The 18,357-nt window shown below is 35.0% G+C and overlaps 1 protein-coding gene and 1 pseudogene across 1 annotated transcript; both read right to left on the bottom strand.

The window, feature by feature from the left end:
• Nucleotides 1-1,757: 1,757 nt before the first annotated feature.
• Nucleotides 1,758-8,077, bottom strand: LOC132604438 (eukaryotic translation initiation factor 3 subunit H-like; annotated as a pseudogene).
• Nucleotides 8,078-10,760: 2,683 nt separating this feature from the next.
• On the bottom strand, nt 10,761-14,637 carry LOC132602667 (uncharacterized). Its single transcript, XM_060315464.1, has 2 exons — nt 14,480-14,637; nt 10,761-14,370 (listed from the first exon to the last, which is right to left on the bottom strand). The coding sequence occupies exon 2, from the start codon at nt 13,191-13,193 to the stop codon at nt 12,183-12,185; it is 1,011 nt and encodes a 336-aa protein (XP_060171447.1). The 5' UTR covers nt 13,194-14,370; nt 14,480-14,637; the 3' UTR covers nt 10,761-12,182.
• Nucleotides 14,638-18,357: the final 3,720 nt, after the last annotated feature.

Here is an 18,357-nt window from a genome sequence, read left to right as displayed (position 1 = left end):
AGGCTCATAGTAGACTTTAATGGTCATTTTGGTTCGTGGACTAAGTTATTCCGGCACTATAGTGCTGAATTATAATTTGGGGTGGTCTTTAATTTTTACCCTTCAAATTGGTGGTCTTTAAGTTTTTCTCTTAGCCTAATAACCCGAGATTGTGGGTTCGAACCCCAGTTCAGTAAAAAAAATCGCAAGACAGAATTTCACGAGGTAGAATTTGCCTCGAGGCAGAATTCAAAGGTATAATTTTATAAATCTGCCTATGCAAATTTTGTCTTAAGGCAGAATTTCTGCCTGAGAGGTAAAATTTAAAGACCACCATTTTGAGGGATAAAAATTAAAGACCACCCCAGCAAAGGGCAATCCTGCAAATTGCCCATAACACCAAGTTTGAAGTGGAATATCCTAAAGTTAAATTTGAAATAAATTTATACTTTATTTGGTTGAAAATATAAATATATTCTAAAATCAATTATGCATCCATGAGCCAAACAATCCTAAGTCTTATGTATGGGTGATTGTAAGATTTTGACATAATTCGGTCACCTACACAAAAATTACTAATAAATCTTTACGATCAACTTTACTAATTTGTAACCTGTAAAATTAATATGTAATTTATTATCATAGATTTAACAACACTAATAACAAAAAAGAATTTCACATAATCATTATATAGAACTTCAATTCATATAAAATGGTGAATCACAAGCGGCATAATGGGCTTCGAAGAATGTTTGAGGTTGTTGGTTTTGTCCTATAAGAAGAAAAAGGGCAATTTGCACGATTGTCCTCCGTTGGGGGTGGTCTTTAGTTTTTGTCCCTCAAATTACTGGTCTTTAATTTTTGTTCTTCACCTGAAATATCTCAAAGTTCTGGATTTGAATCTTGATTTAGTCATAAAAATAAAAAATTACAAGATGAGGCTTTACAAAAAATTCTGCCTTATGGGACAGACTTTTAGTTAGACTTTGCGTCTATGTCTTAAAGAAAAGTTCTGCCTTATGAGGCAGACTTTGACTTAAGACATAACTAAAAGTTTACCCCATAGGCAAAACTTTTTCTTAAGGCATAATTAAAAGTTTGCCTTATAAGATAAAGTCTATGTTTTAAGGAAAAATTCTGTCTTATGAGACAGACTTTCAAGTATGCCTTAACGAAAAATCTGCACCATAAGACAGAACTTTTTGCAAAGCCTAGCCTTGCGATTTTTTTTTTTAACTGAGCGAAAATTCAAACCTAGAACCACTGATATTTTCGATCACCTTTTCAAGCAAAGGGCAAAACTTAAAAGACCAGCAATTTGAGGGACAAAAATTTAAAGACCACCCCAAAAAGAAAGGAATCCGCGCAAAAAAATGTAAGAAAAACAAATTGAGGATATTTATGTATTATCGAGAGTCATTTGCCTAGAAACAAATCTGAATACGTACAAAAGTAACGATCCAGTCTTTACATCTTCAAATATTTTGATCAGCTTGTTGAAAAAATATGCAGAATACAAGTTCCTTATTTTATTTGTTCAACTTTTAGCACTTTTTAGCTTATCTAGGGAAATTGATTAATTTTCAGAAATAAAAGGGAGTATCTAATTAATCTCAAACTTAAAACTTTTAGATATTCGGACAGTAGAATGATGAACTTATAAATACACAATTTCATTTCCTCCAGCTGGTAGGCTACAGTTTAAGAACTAATGAGCGAAGGTTATAGGCAGACTGAATCGATCATCAGAAGAAGAATTAGGATAGATTCTGGGAAAATCAAACTTTCATCGAAGAGAAGCAAATGAAAGGCTTTCATAAAAATTCTCGTGGAATCGAGAATGAAGTTTTCATTCTGTACACGCTAGCTCATGAATTAGTAACTGCTTCAAAAAATAAGACATACACTGAGGAATTCATTCTTTTCATATATCAACTCAAAAGGTGTTTAAATAACTGACGTAAGATGAAAAGTACAAAATTGGGCTACAACTCCATAGATTTCCTCAGTTGTCATGAAGAGCTTTCATCAGATATAGCCTACTGAAGCTCTGTCCAGCAACACTGCAAGCAATACGCAAACGAGTTCAGCTAAAAAATAAAGGTATTGAGTACTACTCGTACAGACGGAATTCTTTCCTAGAGAACAAAAATCAGGGAAAGCACGAGGAAAATGATAAAACCAAGCGACATTTACCAAAACACGGTGAACAAGAAAGATGACACAAACCTGAACAAACCAACACAAGGAAACACATCATGGTGAACAAGAAAAATGACATAAACCTGAACAAACCAACACAAGGAAACAAATCCCGCATTTCTTTTTCCCTTTGGTGGAATTAGCTTGTGTATCTGCTACCTCCCAGCAGCACAAGCCCCGAGTAACTTCTTCCCCCAAGACTTGGGAAAATGAGAAAAATCAAGTGATTTTTCCCTCCACACCCACTCAATTAGATCAAGCCCTTGAGTGCGCGTTACGAACTCCTCATGATAATTCCCCAGCTACTACTCAAAACTCCAAATAAATACATGCACACCTAATAAGTCCTGTTCCTTATGAAGCCATAGTGTAGTATTCACGTCAAAACTATGTCTCAGAGAAATGCTAAGACAGATCAAATCAAATAGAAAACTAAAAGGGCTCAATTTTCCTTCTCCTTTTCTCTTTATATATTTTTAGTTTTACATAGGGAACTTCCTCAAAATCTCACTCAGAATGGTAGTAAAAGCATTTCGACTCTCTTTTGAAATTAGAATGTTAATGACCAAGTTATAAAAGACTAAGGATATCTAAGGGTTGAGTCATTGACTATGCTCAGAAGTGGCTGTGTTTCCCTCAGTTGAACTGTTCCTAGCAAACATGCATGTGAACAAAGATCATCGATTTAGACTGTTACTCACCCGTTAATCTGGTTGCAGTAGTTTGCTATTTGATTAGTTATGAGAAAGCTGTCCAATCGTGAGGGTTCAGGGATTGGCTTAAAGGCAGGATTAGAAGGATCCTCCTCAGGCAATAGCTCTTCTCCAGCAGTTTTACGTGCCATGTTCTCAGCCCTAAAAAAAATCCAGAACATGTATCAATGAGCAAGGACCTCTTGGGAAAAATAAAAATAAATGCAGACTTCACCAGGTATATATCATCCGCACCACAGCCAAGACATAAACGGGTGTCTCTGTGTCAATGCTACATATATAACGGGTTTCACCATGACGTGCTGAATATTTTAATAAAACAATTTAATCCCAACCAAAAGTCAAGCAGTGCTAGGAGGACCTCAACTATGCAATTTCCAATACAATGTAAAACCCTTTACCAATGCTCCTTGTAAGAAAATATATTAGAGCAATGATAGGACATCCTCTCCAATTATTAGACCATATATGATATGTATCAGATGTACTTCTACGAGGTCATCTATAAGCTTATCATATCGGCTATTATGTCACATGTAAAGAAGGTGAACAAGCACTTAAAAATGTCCCTAAAGAAAGAAGAAGGATACCTCCTCTTTTGAAGCCAAGCTTGCTGCTGAGCTTGTTGACGGGAAAGGTTCCGATAGTAAAATTGGAACTGTAAACAGGTGGTAATGTTAGCAACTGACATCCAAGCATATGACACACTCCACAGAAAGGGAAAGGTTGACAAAGGAAGAGAAGGACTGACCTTTTGCTGCTCCACTGACAAGTCATCCATGCACTCAATCAGAAATTCCACATTCCTTTCCAAATATGGATTGGTTGACAATTGCAGGCGCTCATAATCACACTGACACACAAGGGAAAAGAATCATTCAGTTACCATTTGTCAGGCTATATCTGATCATTCGAGAACTCTGCCAAAATAAATACTATGTTACCTGAGTTACAGGTGTATCAGGTTCAAGTTCAGTCATAAAGGCACTTATGAGAGCCGAGTTTGAAACTTTAATCTGTCAAAAGAGATGGCAAACTTAAAATGTGTGAGATAATTGAAGCAAGCTCTCTTCTTAAATAACTATTCTGTCTAGAAACTATGAGCATAACTCATCTGAAGTTACCATGGTGACCTACTTGATGGTAGTACCACATCATGGTATCAATCAAAGAGTATGGAGAAGAAAGACAATCAGATCTAAAACAGGACTCCAATAAAACGAAGAATTCCCTCGCTGGGCAAAACAATAAGAAATACATCTCAAGTAACTAACTTTCAAACTTATACAAGTGCAAAATGGCAATCAAGGATCAATTAATGTTGCATTGTTAATTAATTTGCTCATACAAACACGACAGATACAAATGATAATGTAAGTGAGAAAAAAGTAAAGTTTGGATGAGGAAGCATACTGGTATCTCTTCAAAGATGTCAACCCATGAAAGATTCTTTTCCCTCAACCTAGATTAAAACCAATTTCAGCAATAGAATAAGTTTTCTATGTCCAAAAGAATTATCCTGGAGGAAAGGAGAATGCAAGAATGAACATACTTCTCTCCAGTAAAGTTGTTTTTCTTGTAGAGTTCCATGAAAGAATCGGAAAGCTTCAAGGCTTTCAATGCTAAGACACCTTGGTTGGATCTTGAAGGATCATAAATAATGCAAACACAGCATTTAATATTCTCCTGCATTCACAAAATTTCATCGGGTCCAAGTACAAGAGATTATTCACATAAACAATTGACCCTGAGACAATTAAAGAGCAACTGATCGAGCAAGAATATAGGAAAATTCTACAAGAGAACTTATTTCTTCACAGAATTGAGTGTTCCATTCATCAATTCATCAATGTTGAGTAAGTATAAGTAGCTTTTTCCACAGAGAAAGTGCAAGACTTAAGCAAGCTCGGAAAAAATTAAACACATTCTGTCATTCGGTTTGAAACCATTCCGAGTAATGTTCTGGTCGAGCTGTTGGTAGGTGGGATGGCACTTTCCTATGCTGCTGAACTCCCCCATGTAAGTGGTAAGGAGAGACAAAGGTAAGATAACCAAAAGGGGATTGGAGTAGGCACCATAGTCACACACACATAAGACATGAAATTCATTTTTATTTTTTTCTGCGCTCTTGAAGTGGGAAACAAAGCAACTATCCAACTTTTGGGAAGATAAAATTGGGTATGTATGACAGGGAGCAGAAGCATTCCTGATAGTGACAATCACACATATTACAAGATTTTTAAGCAGCTTTTCGAACATATAGCAAGTGCAAAAAACACTCGGCATACTGTATCTTTCAAACTCATGATCCAACTTCAGGGCTTCTCTAAATCCTACCTATCTTTTATAAAATAAAATCTAAAAGAACATCGACATGTGAATCCTTTTGGTTTAAGTGAAAGATATACTTCGATTTGCATATTTACTCCACTGCCAGGATCATTCAGCTAAGTCAAATCTGTTAGTTTAGTTGGCAAATCACAAGAATTAATGAAGGACATCAATCTACAGCACCTTGGCTAACTTCTTGACTAAACAGAAGAAATATAAACATGGCATGGGGGGAAAAGCGAACAAATAGGAAGTCGTATCTTTTGTTTTTCTGGTAAATAATACAGCACAAGTACTATCAGCACATGAACCAAAACAAGTGTAACCCCATCACCAATACAAGCATTTCAGAATCCAAAGATGAGAGATGGAGATGGATAGGATCATAAATGAGCAATATACCTGGTAATTCATGAAGGTCTCTATCAATTCCACAGTTTGAAAAGAACCAAATAAAGTTGATTGATACCTGGAATATAATTACCAAAGAAACATTCATAGTCGGGCATATTACCAGTAACTATATGATAAGGATTGAAGTGGCAAATGATACAAGTTTAACAAAACCACAAAAAGAAAATGTCAAGATGCTTAACACGCATCAGTCATCAGTGATTCATCATTAAAAAATAAAAAGAAAAAGAAAAAGGAAGAACTGCTCGCTATAACCCAAGTGCCAACTTAACCCAAAAAAGTAACTGCTAATCAGTCATCACAGTCCCAAAAAAATCAATCCGCATTTTTTTTTTTATCAAAACTGTACACATAGACCACAAATCTCTACCACTGCCACAATCTCCAACCCATTGAAACTGATCAACTCAAACAAAATGCCACAAACAGACCACAACACCAATGCTCTAGCCCACATGGACCACAGGTTCAACATTTTTTATGTTCGGCAAATACATAATTGTCTCTGATGTAGTCAAACAAGAAAATATTCGTACCAACCAACAGTGTTGTTGTCAACATTAACCTCCCTAGGCATCTCATCATTTCAAGCTGATAATTAGCGCCCTCAGCCTTGATCTCCTCATCTTCTTCACGAAGCTGAACAAAATTTATTTTAAGAAGACATATACTCATTTATGAATCTGAAACAGCAATTTTTAAACAACAAACTTCAGCATAAATAATAAGCAAGAAATGCTAGAATCCAGCATAGCGGAAACGGAAAACAGTTAGTGACTTCAAGAATACTTCCGACATCCAATCCAAGAAGTTGTCCAGTGAGCAAAGCTGGTGAAAACTCCTTGCAATGCTTTATTATCTTCAGAATGACCTGTTGCACACAATTTACCTCAAGAAATTATGCATGAACGTCTATACTCATACTTATGCCATTAAAATACAATAGTCCTACCACCATGTCCAATCTTCCCAGGACCACGTGGTATCTTTCATAACTGTTAATACAACACATCATGGGCAATCATTTAGATTGAGGGTGTATTTTAAAGATAAAAGATCCATTCCAACTCATCGTGGGCAATCATTTACCTCAATATGAAACGGGACAATCATTTAGGATGAGGGTGTATTTTAAAGATAAAAGATACATTCCAACTTATCGTGGGCAATCATTTACCTCAATGTGAAACAGGACAATCATTTAGGATGAGGGAGTACATTAAAGATAAAATATACATAAGTCGCCATCTATATAAGAGGCCTATAGAATATATTAGCAATATGTTTCTTACATGATTTTCTTAACTAAAAGTATGAGATGACCCACAGTCGTCATTCCTTTGAGTTGCTGTGATCACACAATTAAGTAATTAATGAGAATGTAACTCTCCAACATATTACAGTTCTTCCTAGAAGCCAGACAATGAAGTGTGTCATGGAATAAATTAATTGAGCTCAACTCAGTTGTAAGTCAAAAACCACATTGCAAATCTAGATTAACAGAATTGATTAATATTAACTTTTTGTTTTCGAAAGAATTGACGAATATTAACTTTAGATCAAAGGAAAAAGGAACAGATGACAACCCCAAATCCAAAATGAAAAGATGGCAAGCTAGTGCACATCAGAAAATTACTCAGTGTTACAACAATCACTGTGAGGAAAAAGCCACAACGATAACAACTACCCTCAATCCAAAACCTGTTCAGGTCTGCTATATGAATCTTCCAAATCCATTCCACTCCATTTGGACTTATTTCATTCCAATACTTGTTAATTTGTCTTTTAAGATGAATCAATCCCAACTAATGTAAGTGAACAAACACTGGTAGGTCATATAACTTCAACAACAAGACTAAGCCTTATATCGCGTATATGGATTATTTACTTCCACTGTGTTTTATTCCTTGCGAAGCTCGCAAATATTCTCTGTGTTGTTTGCAATAAGTAACTTTAATAAATAGCTTATAAGATATGTCCCTCTGCTTCTTTTTCTCGGCCAAATCCGAGATGGCGAGAAACAAACTAACTTAAAAGCATCAAGTCTCACAAGCCTATCACGACATCACTGTACAAAAGCACGAGTTTATACAAGACCAATTCACTCAGCTCAATCAAAGATTCTACTTTTAGGTTAAAAAACACCTATTTAGCCAAAGTTATCTGCTTTTTCCCCTCATTCCTAATCCTTATGATTAAGGACTTCATACAACTCCGCAGTAATCCCTTATATGTTGTAGGCGAAATTTTCCTAATAAAATTATACTCCCTCAGTTGCAATATGTTTGTCTGACTTTGACTTGACGCGGAATTTAAGAAAGTAAAAAAGACTTTTGAATCTTGTGGTCTTAAATTAAAGATATGTAGAATATACCAAAATGACCTTTAATCTTGTGGTCTTAAACATACCATGTGGAAAATTGAAATCACAAAGTTGTCAAAAAAAGGAAAAAAAACATTCTTTTTTAAACAGACTAGAAAGGAAAGTAAGACCAAACAAATTGAAACAGAGGGAGTATATGTGTATGCGAATCTTTACATAATAAAATTATACTCCCTTTATATCAATTAGTTCGTCTTACTTTCCTTTTTAGTCCATTTAAAAAAAATGACCCTTTCATTTTTGGTAACTCTTAATTTCAACTTTCCACATGGCATGTTTTAAACCACAAGATTAAAGGGTGATTTGGTACATTCTACATATATTTAGTTTAAGACCATAAGATTCAAAAGTTTTCTTTACTTTCTTAAACTCCGTGTCTAAGTCAAAACCAGACAAACAAATTGAAACAGATGGAACAACTGCTTCCACGTGCACCGTGTCGCTTAAGAATCTATATCGATTGTAAACAAAATGATTCAAGTGTATAAATAAACAAACAAATAGATGGAAACAGAGAAAGTACAAATCCTTCAATCTGAACAACATTATACATAATGTATCAACCTTGCATAAAAGTGTATAATAGTGTATACAAGGTGTTTATAATATTTTCTCCTAGTAGACATAGACCATTATTTTCCTTACTCCACAGTAATCCATTCTTATCCCTGATATAAAATTATAACTGGTTTCCCGTGCACAATGTCGCTTAAGAATCTATATCGACTATAAACAAAATCATTCAAGTGTATAAAAATAGTTTTCTGCATTTTTCCAAAGATTCTACTTTTAGCTTTAAAAAAACACCTATTTATCCAAAGTTCCCTACTTTTTCCATCAATCCTTATTATTAAGTGTTATAAAATAATAACTATAAAGTAAATATACAGAAGAAATATGTAGAGAGAGAATATGTAGAGAGATATCAGATTATCTTACTTCTGCTCTTTCAACATTACATCTATGCATCCTATTTATAGAGAAACAGGAAATGAGATATTTTGAGATATTTTGGGATATTTTGGGATATTTTGGATATCCACTATTTGGGATATTTTGGATATCCACTATTTGGGATATTTTTGACACTCCCCCTTGGATATCCATTAATAGATGATGTGTCTCGTTAAAACCTTATTAGGAAAAACCCTGTGGGAAAACGTCCTAATGAAGGAAAAAGAGTGCGCATATCTAATAATACGCTTTGAGAGTTGCCTCATTAAAAACCTTACCAAGAAAACCCAATGGGACAAAACTTGGTTAAGGGAAAAAGAGTACAACACGTATTTCACTCCCCCTGACGAAGACCAAGATTCAGATGTCGGAGTCTTCGCATTCCAATCTTGAATATCATCTTCTCAAGAGTTGAAGTTGGCAAAGATTTAGTGAACAAATCTGCAGGATTGTCACTTGAACGGATTTGTTGCACATCAATATCACCATTCTTCTGGAGATCATGTGTGAAAAATAACTTTGGTGAAATGTACTTTGTTCTATCTCCTTTTATGAAACCTCCTTTTAATTGAGCTATGCATGCAGCATTATCTTCATATAATACTGTTAGTATTTTTGTATCACACTTCAAGCCACATCTTTCTCTGATGAAATGTATCACTGATCTCAACCACACACATTCTCTACTTGCTTCATGAATAGCGATTATCTCAGCATGATTTGAAGAAGTAGCAACAATGGACTGCTTGGTCGATCGCCATGATATAGCAGTACCTCCGCATGTAAACAGATAGCCCGTTTGAGATCGAGTTTTATGTGGATCAGATAAATAACCTGCATCTGCATAACCAACAAGATCTGTACTACCTTTGTTAGTATAAAACAGACCCATATCGCTAGTTCCCTTCAGATATCGCAATATATGCTTAATCCCGTTCCAATGACTCCGTGTAGGAGAAGAGCTATATCTTGCTAGCAAATTAACAGAAAATGCTACGTCAGGTCTTGTAGCATTAGCAAGATACATAAGTGCACCTATTGCGCTAAGATATGGTACTTCAGGACCAAGTAGCTCTTCGTTTTCTTCCTGAGGTCGGAACGGATCTTTGCTCACTTCAAGTGAGCAAACAATCATAGGAGTACTTAAAGGATGCGAATTGTCCATGTAAAACCGATTTAAAACTTTCTCAGTATAGGCAGATTGATGGATAAAGATCCCTTTTGCGAAATGTTCAATTTGCAGACCAAGACTGAGTTTTGTCTTTCCGAGATCTTTCATCTCAAATTCTTTCTTCAAATATTCAATCGCCTTTTGGAGCTCTTCTGGAGTTCCAATGAGGTTTATGTCATCAACATAAACAGCAAGTATTATGAACCCTAATTTTGTTTTCTTAATAAAAACACATGGACAAATGGCATCATTTATATATCCTTCATTTATCAAGTACTCACTTAGGCGATTATACCACATACGCCCTGATTGTTTTAAACCATATAATGATCTTTGTAATCTGATTGAATACATTTCCCGAGACTTTAAACCAAATGCTTCAGGCATTTTATATCCTTCAGGAATTTTCATATAAATTTCATCAAGTAAGCCACATAGGCCATGACAGCATCCATCAGTATAAATAATGTGACATCTTCTGTTGTTTGGACTGCTGGCCCAATAAACATTACGTCTACCAAGATGCATCATTTTACTTGGTAATTATTCTACGTCAACATGCTTTAAGAGACTTAGAAATCAAATCCTTACAACCTTATACAATATTGCGCGCTATATTGTATATTGTCGAGAAGATATCATGTTGTATCGGTTCGCAATTCGACATAACTTACTGAGATCTCATCACTTCATTATTTTCAGGTACCTGAACCTCCCATAAGGTTTATGAAGTGTTATGTCGTAGCTCTTCAAGAGCACATTGCCTCCTTATTATGATCATTTGTTCCTCCCTTTTTCAAGGATTATTATATTTGGAACCGATTGGTCTACCATGCTCCATGCACGTTGTAGACTTTGTCCTTCAGGGACATTAAGAGCATATTTTGCAGATGAAATATGAAATAGTTAGGTCAGGAGGCATCCAATGCCAAACCAACTTAGATATAAACCAGCATTATCAAGATCATTGTCTTGATTACATATTCTGAAAATTGTGCTTCCAACTCAATTATTTTGAGCAAGCAACTTTGTAAATGTCAAACTGCCAGTTGACAATAAACATACATGTGACCGTCTCATAGATGCATCTATTTAAGACATCACATTGCAGGTGAAGGGGCCCACACTCACCTTTTATATTTTTCAGAATTTTGGGGATTCAGTCCCAACATTAGCTGGTGTAATCAACTTATCATGAGAACAAGCAACACAAACAAATTCTTGAAGAATCTTCTAGTTCTTCAATATGTTTTTAATACTCAATTAGCACATCAGATTTAAATCAGGACGATCAAAATGGTCTTGTCAACTGATAAAATTATCTGTACCTGTAAACTTCAAGTTTACTATGACGAGTGCTATTTCTTTTAATAAACTTCTGGTTTGCTGTTGCATGAAATTTTATGTCAAAACTTCTGGTTTATTGTGACATGCGATCTCATCATGCTCGGGTAACACTTTTACACACGCGACCCTACCCGTAATAAGTTGGAGATATTCAATCTTCCAATCATCTGTAGTCTCAATATGATGACCATTTTTCTCGCTAGTAAACTTCAGGTTTACTATAATTTATTTTCCGATCGAAATAATTATGATCTGAGATGAATGGTACTATCATATATAAGCTCTTCGAGAGACATTAATTTGTTCACCATAATCATATATTATTTGGACACTGCTAGTGTCATGATACTTGTAAATAAATAATTAGCTCTTCTGGAGCCTTTGATCATTAATTTCTATTACCAAAAGTTGTATTAATATTTTCCCTTTTTCTACGCAAGTAAGAAAAGTATTTCTCATCTTTGAATATAGCATGCGTTGTTCCACTATCAATTACACAAATATCTTCATGATTGGTCATTGATCCAAATAATATTTGAGGATTTTCCATATATTCTTCAAAACGAAAGAATAGGCAAAGTAAACACCGAAGTAGATATTTTGATTAGACAAAGTATTACACACACTTTATTACATATATATGGAAACATAACCACAATAGCTAATACAAACGACATGTATGAAATATCTAAGTTAATACAGATCCATCACCGATCAGATGATCTATTTTTCCTTCAGGGAATTCAAAGAAATCTGCCACATCTAGATGCATAGGCTCAACATTATCTTCAGAAATAAAATTTGCTTCGGCATCCTTTTCTGCCCTTTTGAGGGAGGCTTGATATAGCTCAACAAGGTGCTTTGGCGTACGACAGGTACGTGACCAGTGCCCTTTTCCTCCACATCGGAAGCAATTATTTTCTGAATTTTTCTTTTGCACAACTTCATGCTTTTCATCCTTCCTTTTACACTGCTGGTGGTCAAGGGTATTATATGGTGCAAAACGAGAATCATGATTAAAATCCCTTCCTCGACCACGACCATGACCACGACTGGGGCCACGACCTCTTCCACGCCTAGAATGGCGAAAATTTGCCTCATTCACTTCAGGGAATGGGGCAGTACCAGTGGGTCGGCTTTCATGATTTTTCATCAATAATTCATTATGTTGTTCAGCCACTAGAAGATGTGAGATTAAATCAGAATATTTTTTGAACTTCATCTCTCGGTATTGCTGCTGCAGGAGCATACTCGAGGCAGGAAAAGTGGAGAATGTTTTCTCCAGCATATCAAGATCAGTAATATTTTCACCACATAATTTCAATTGAGAAATAATTTTAAACATAGTAGAATTGTATGCCTTAACAGATTTAAAATCTTGGAACCTTAAATGGAGCCAATCAAAACGTGCTTGTGGAAGTATGACCAACTTCAGGTGATCATATCTATCTTTCAGATCATTCCACAGCGTAAGAGGATTTTTAACCGTGAGATATTCCATTTTTAAATTCTCATCAAGATGATGGCGGAGGAATATCATTGCCTTAGCACGGTTTTGGTTTGATGCCTCATTTTTATCTTTGATGGTGTCTTCCAGACCCATCGCATTAAGGTGAATCTTGGCATCAAGAATCCAAGACATATAGCTATTGCCGGATATATCTAAGGCTACAAATTCACGTCTAGAAAGATTTGCCATTAGTAATGGAAAACAAAGAAATCAATACCTTCGAGGCTTGTAAAGTATTTGCTCGAGATGACAGAGTCTCGTGCTGATAACGTGTTATAAAATAATAACTATAAAGTAAATATACAGAAGAAATATGTAGAGAGAGAATATGTAGAGAGATATCAGATTATCTTACTTCTGCTCTTTCAACATTACATCTGTGCATCCTATTTATAGAGAAACAGGAAATGAGATATTTTGAGATATTTTGGGATATTTTGGGATATTTTGGATATCCACTATTTGGGATATTTTTGACATTAAGGACTTTGTACAACTCCACAGTAATCCCTTATATGCTCATTTTTCCATAATAAAAATATGGTAACTGCTTCCACGTGCACAATGTAGCTTAAGAATTTATATTCATTGTAAACAAAATGATTTAAGTGTATACACCCTCCGTCCCATAATAAGTGTCACCTTAGCCAAAAAAATTTGTCCCATAATAAGTATCACCTTAGGATACCAATGCATATATTGACTAGTTTTTTTTCATCTTTGCCCTTGGACAAAAAATGGCAAGTTTCTTTATTCAAGGCCAAAAGTTGGATTCACAATGTCAAATTTTGGATTTCACGTGAAAATGAAAGTTTTGGCCTACGAAAGATAGGATTAGTAAGAGGCAAAAAGATGTAGTAGTACTCTAAAGGGCTCGTTTGGTTAGAAAACAAGTTATCCCGGGATTAGTCGTTTGGTTAGAAAACAAGTTATCCCGGGATAACTAATCCCGGGATTATTATTCCACCCCCAATGTGGGATTAAAAAACACTATAATCCCAGGAAAATTAATCCCGGGATTAGTTATCCCGAGTTTTTATTCCAACCAAACGTAGGATAAGGCGGCACTAAATTTTTATTCCAGGACTATTTTTGCTTATCTATCATACCAAACGAGCCCTAAATGATGGTTGGATTCTCAATGTCAAAAAATGAACTACTTGTGCATGCTCTAATCATTAAGAGCAAAAATAGTAAACTTCACACTTCATTTCTTAACATGCATGTTTTTTTGTTAAGATAACACTTATTATGGGACGGACGGAGTAATAAGTAAAGAAAGTAAATAAATAGAGAGAGTAAAAGAGATAAAGGTACAAGTCTTCTTCTTCTTTCACTGCTACTTGTAAAAATGATCTTGCTGCTACTGCACCAACCAATGAAAGATTTATATAAAAAAAATGAAAGATTAGTTGCAATATAATGATTTTGTATGAATACATATGTAGAGTTGCAAAGTGAGAGAATTTACATACCGTTTGCCATGATTAAACTGATGAGAGAATGTATTGTTCGGAAACCAAAAGCTTGTGCTGAAGATGGTGGACATGACGGATTTTTGTTTATGGGCCTAATCTAAAATCATTTTTTAAAAATTTTTAATTGACCGGGATTTGAACCCGAAAGGAAGGAATTTTTAGTGAAGGACAAAAGTTCATACCACTAATTTGAGGGGCAAAAATTAAAGACAACCCCAGCCAAGGGAAATCCTGCAAATTGCCCATCTAAAACTAGTCGGGCAATTTGCACGATTGTCCTTCATTGGGGATGTCTTTAATCTTTGCTCCTCAAATTGTTGGTCTTTAATTTTTACCTTCGCTTAAAAAATTTTGAGATTATGAGTTCAAATCTCAGCTTAATCTTAAAAAAAAAAAAATCACAAAGCGAGGCTTTGCAAACAGCCTGTCTTATGCGGCAGACTTTGCCTTAAGGCGTAACTAAATTCTTCAAATATTTTAAACGAAATTTAAATATTTGAAAACTACAAGAAAGTAATATAAGTCAACATAGCTAATGACTCAAAATATTTTGAAAAGTTTGAAAAAATTATAGTCAAAGAAATGACTCCCAAAATAGTAATACCTTCACATAAAATAAGACAGGTTAGGAGTGAGACAAGTGGCGGAGCTACGATGCAAGGGGTTCACGACAAAATTCATAGCATATAGAAGGTCAACTTATTTTATATGTATATATATTAGGTGTTAAATCCTTTGGTTTTTCATGTATTTACTTATTTATATTTTGAGGTGAAATTGGCAATTGCTATAATTTTAGTCTATATGTCGTGTTTGATGATTTTTTTAATGTTTCGGATTTAAAAAAAAAAAAAAAAAAGCTTGCAGTTTTAGTTAAATTTAACTATTAGAAATACTGACGGAGATAAAACATATTCACTTTTGATAAATTTAAAGGAACAAAACTGTCCAATTGATATTTAAGGAACTATTTTCAACCTACTATATAAAAATAAGTGAGCATTTTTGTCATTTTCTTTTTTTCTGAAAATGGCAAAGTGGACAACCTGTTCAAGTGAAAACGTAGCATGGGGGTGCAGCTACGTTTTTTGTTCTAGGATGATATTGGTATCATGTTAATTGTGTAATTATGTAGGTGTTTGGACATGCGATTTGAAACCATGAGATGAAATCAGCGTTTGGATATGCATTTCATTTCATGGTTTCAAACCATGATTTCAAAATTTTTAAATATAAAACTTGACTCATAAGTTTATATTTTGTAAAAAAAGACCCATAAGTTGGTAGATATTTTTAACAATTACTCTCACCAACCATTTACCAACCTTTATTTATGTCTACCATGTGAGAGGATTATATTAAAGAGTAGTTACATTACTATTCATGCTAAATTTTCTTTTTTATTGAACTAAAGTTTGATCAATTGATCTTATATTTTTTAGAAAGGCCTTCTAGTAACATATTAATTTTGTTATTAATTATTACTTGCTCATTTGGTAAGATTGTATAAGAATTGAGAATATTTTGATAATTTTCAAAACTTGTTGGGTTTTTATGTCTATAAGAAAAAATATAACTTAAGAAATTCAAATTGCGTGTTCAAATATGATTTCAAATCATGGTTTTATCTCATGGTTTCACCTATGTCCAAACAGCTCCTATGTCAGTTAAAAGCTTAAACAGATGTGCCCTTCTATTTGGGCATACTGTTATGTTCCGTGTTTTCGCATAATTGGAAATCGCGAAATAATTAAGACTTGTGTGTTATAAGGAAATATTTTGATTCTAGTTGATATGACTATGTTGGTTGTGAAATGAATGGTGTAAATACATTGGGGAAGGCCGATGGTAAATTTGGAATTTCGAAAATTAGTTTCGGGAATTACAAAACGGGATTTCTAATGAATTGGGCCAAGAAAAATTGAACAAAAATGGAGGTCCAAAGAGATGGGGTGGCCGGCCACAAGGCTTGGCCCAAGCCCCATTTTAAGTGGTCATGTGATTATCACATGACCCTTAATTGAGATATATATCCATTTGCCTTAGAACTTTCAAGAGGATTGAATCAAAACTCAAAAAAAATAAGAAAGCACCTCAACAACACCTCTCGGCCGAACTAGAGAAAGAGAGAAAGAAAAATTTTCTAGCCCTTGTGTTTGATCCAAAAATCTTGGTTTTCCCATATTTGTAGAGTACTCAAGACGCTCTTCAACGGGATACCATTAGTTTGGCGAAAGGAGGACGTTTGCGACAAGTCAGAAATTCAAGAAAAGGTATGAATTTTGTTACTTTAATGTTGTGGAATTGGTATGAATGTGTTAAGGATTGAGAATAGACGAGAATCCCGTAATTTTGATGTGTGTATGAAGCCGTGTGTGCATGTGTGTTTAGTGAAGTGGCCGTGAGCCACAAGGTGTGTAAGGCAAGGTGAAATTGATTTGTTAGTTCGTTAGTTGCGTCGTTGTGACATTTATGACGTAAATGAATGTTTAACGAATTGAATTGGCGTTGGAAAATGATTGCGGATTATTATGGGAAAGTATATAATTTCGGTATATTTGTGTATATCATTGTATAATTATGATATTAAGGCTTTAAATGTGACTTATGGTTGTTGTTAATGAATTTGGAATGAAACAATGTAAGTTGGTATGTTCGTCGGAATTTTTGATGTTTCGGGCGAAATATGAAAAGTAAGAAACTTCTTGAAATTATGTATAGTGTTTGGAACCTAATTGGGATGTGTTTGAATAACCTTGAATGGGTGAATGAATACAATAATGTGAACATTAGTCTGGTATTGTGAAGTTTGAATGAAAGTTGTCAACTTATGTAGTAAGGAAGAATATTGAAGTTAAAGTGCTTTAGTTGTGGTTTGTGTTGTTTGTGATGTTTGGGTTTTTGTTGTTGATGTTTATTGAGCCGAGCTAAGTCTCGGGGGTGTTAGATATATAGGGGAAATGCTACCGAAATTTCGGTAGATAAAAATAAAGTTAAGGGAATTTTTAAGCTTAAGAATCTCTAATTGGTAACTTTGACCATTTGCAGATTCTGGACGAAACGGGATTTGAGTTTGGGGTGAGCATAAGACGTCTATAAGGTATGTAAAGCTCCCCACTTCTTCGTTTGGCATGTCTTAGTGTGTTAGGTTGATATCGGAACCCCCGGAGCAATTCTGCTCCTCGAAACCCGATCTATAAAATGGCTACTATTCATTCAATTCAATTGAAGCCTAATGGCTCTATTTTGGCTAGAATGCAATCAAACGTCCGAAACCTATGGAAATGTGATCGGGTCACTTTGAAATCCTTATGTATGAACTTATAGACCCTAAATGTTCATCAATTATGTTCGCCACCTCGATTTGATCCGAGGTGGGCCCGCTAAATCCCGAGATGCCTTATTTGTCCTATTGGGCTCTCTTTTTGGATAAAGTTTGATATGGAATCTTCGATTTTGAAACGTCCCTCTATGAAATATGTTTTGATCACTATGATATGATAAGCTATGTTTTGGAACCATACGTACCACTTTGGGAAACATTTTGTGAAATGAACTTTTGTACTAGTTAATTTTCCGACTATTTTGGTTGATGAAATGACTTATGAAATCCTCAAATTTTGGAAAGGCTATTTTGATATACAAATTGCATTGTTTGCTCACGACTCCGCTCGTGCCTTATTTTGACTTCGTTCACCGGTTCCCGGGCCGGTTATGATTCGTGCGCCCTATGATGATTCGGCCGTATGCTGTGTTGCGGTTCCCCGAGGTCTCGCCATAGGGTCGAGTTCCGTTTGGAGTTATGCTGTGATATGGCTGGTGATGCGATACGCTCACATATGTGTGTTCGGGGATGTACGGAGATTTGAAACCTT

The sequence above is a fragment of the Lycium barbarum genome, chromosome 7, assembly GCF_019175385.1.
Source record: "Lycium barbarum isolate Lr01 chromosome 7, ASM1917538v2, whole genome shotgun sequence".
In the NCBI taxonomy this organism is placed as follows: domain Eukaryota; kingdom Viridiplantae; phylum Streptophyta; class Magnoliopsida; order Solanales; family Solanaceae; genus Lycium; species Lycium barbarum.
The sequence above is the reverse complement of the archived record's forward strand: the minus strand, read 5'-3'. Positions and strand labels throughout refer to the sequence as shown.

What these genes read in the sequence shown, in the direction of transcription:
- LOC132602667 (XM_060315464.1), bottom strand. Translation starts at nt 13,193, where the DNA reads ATGGCAAATCTTTCTAGACGTGAATTTGTAGCCTTAGATATATCCGGC.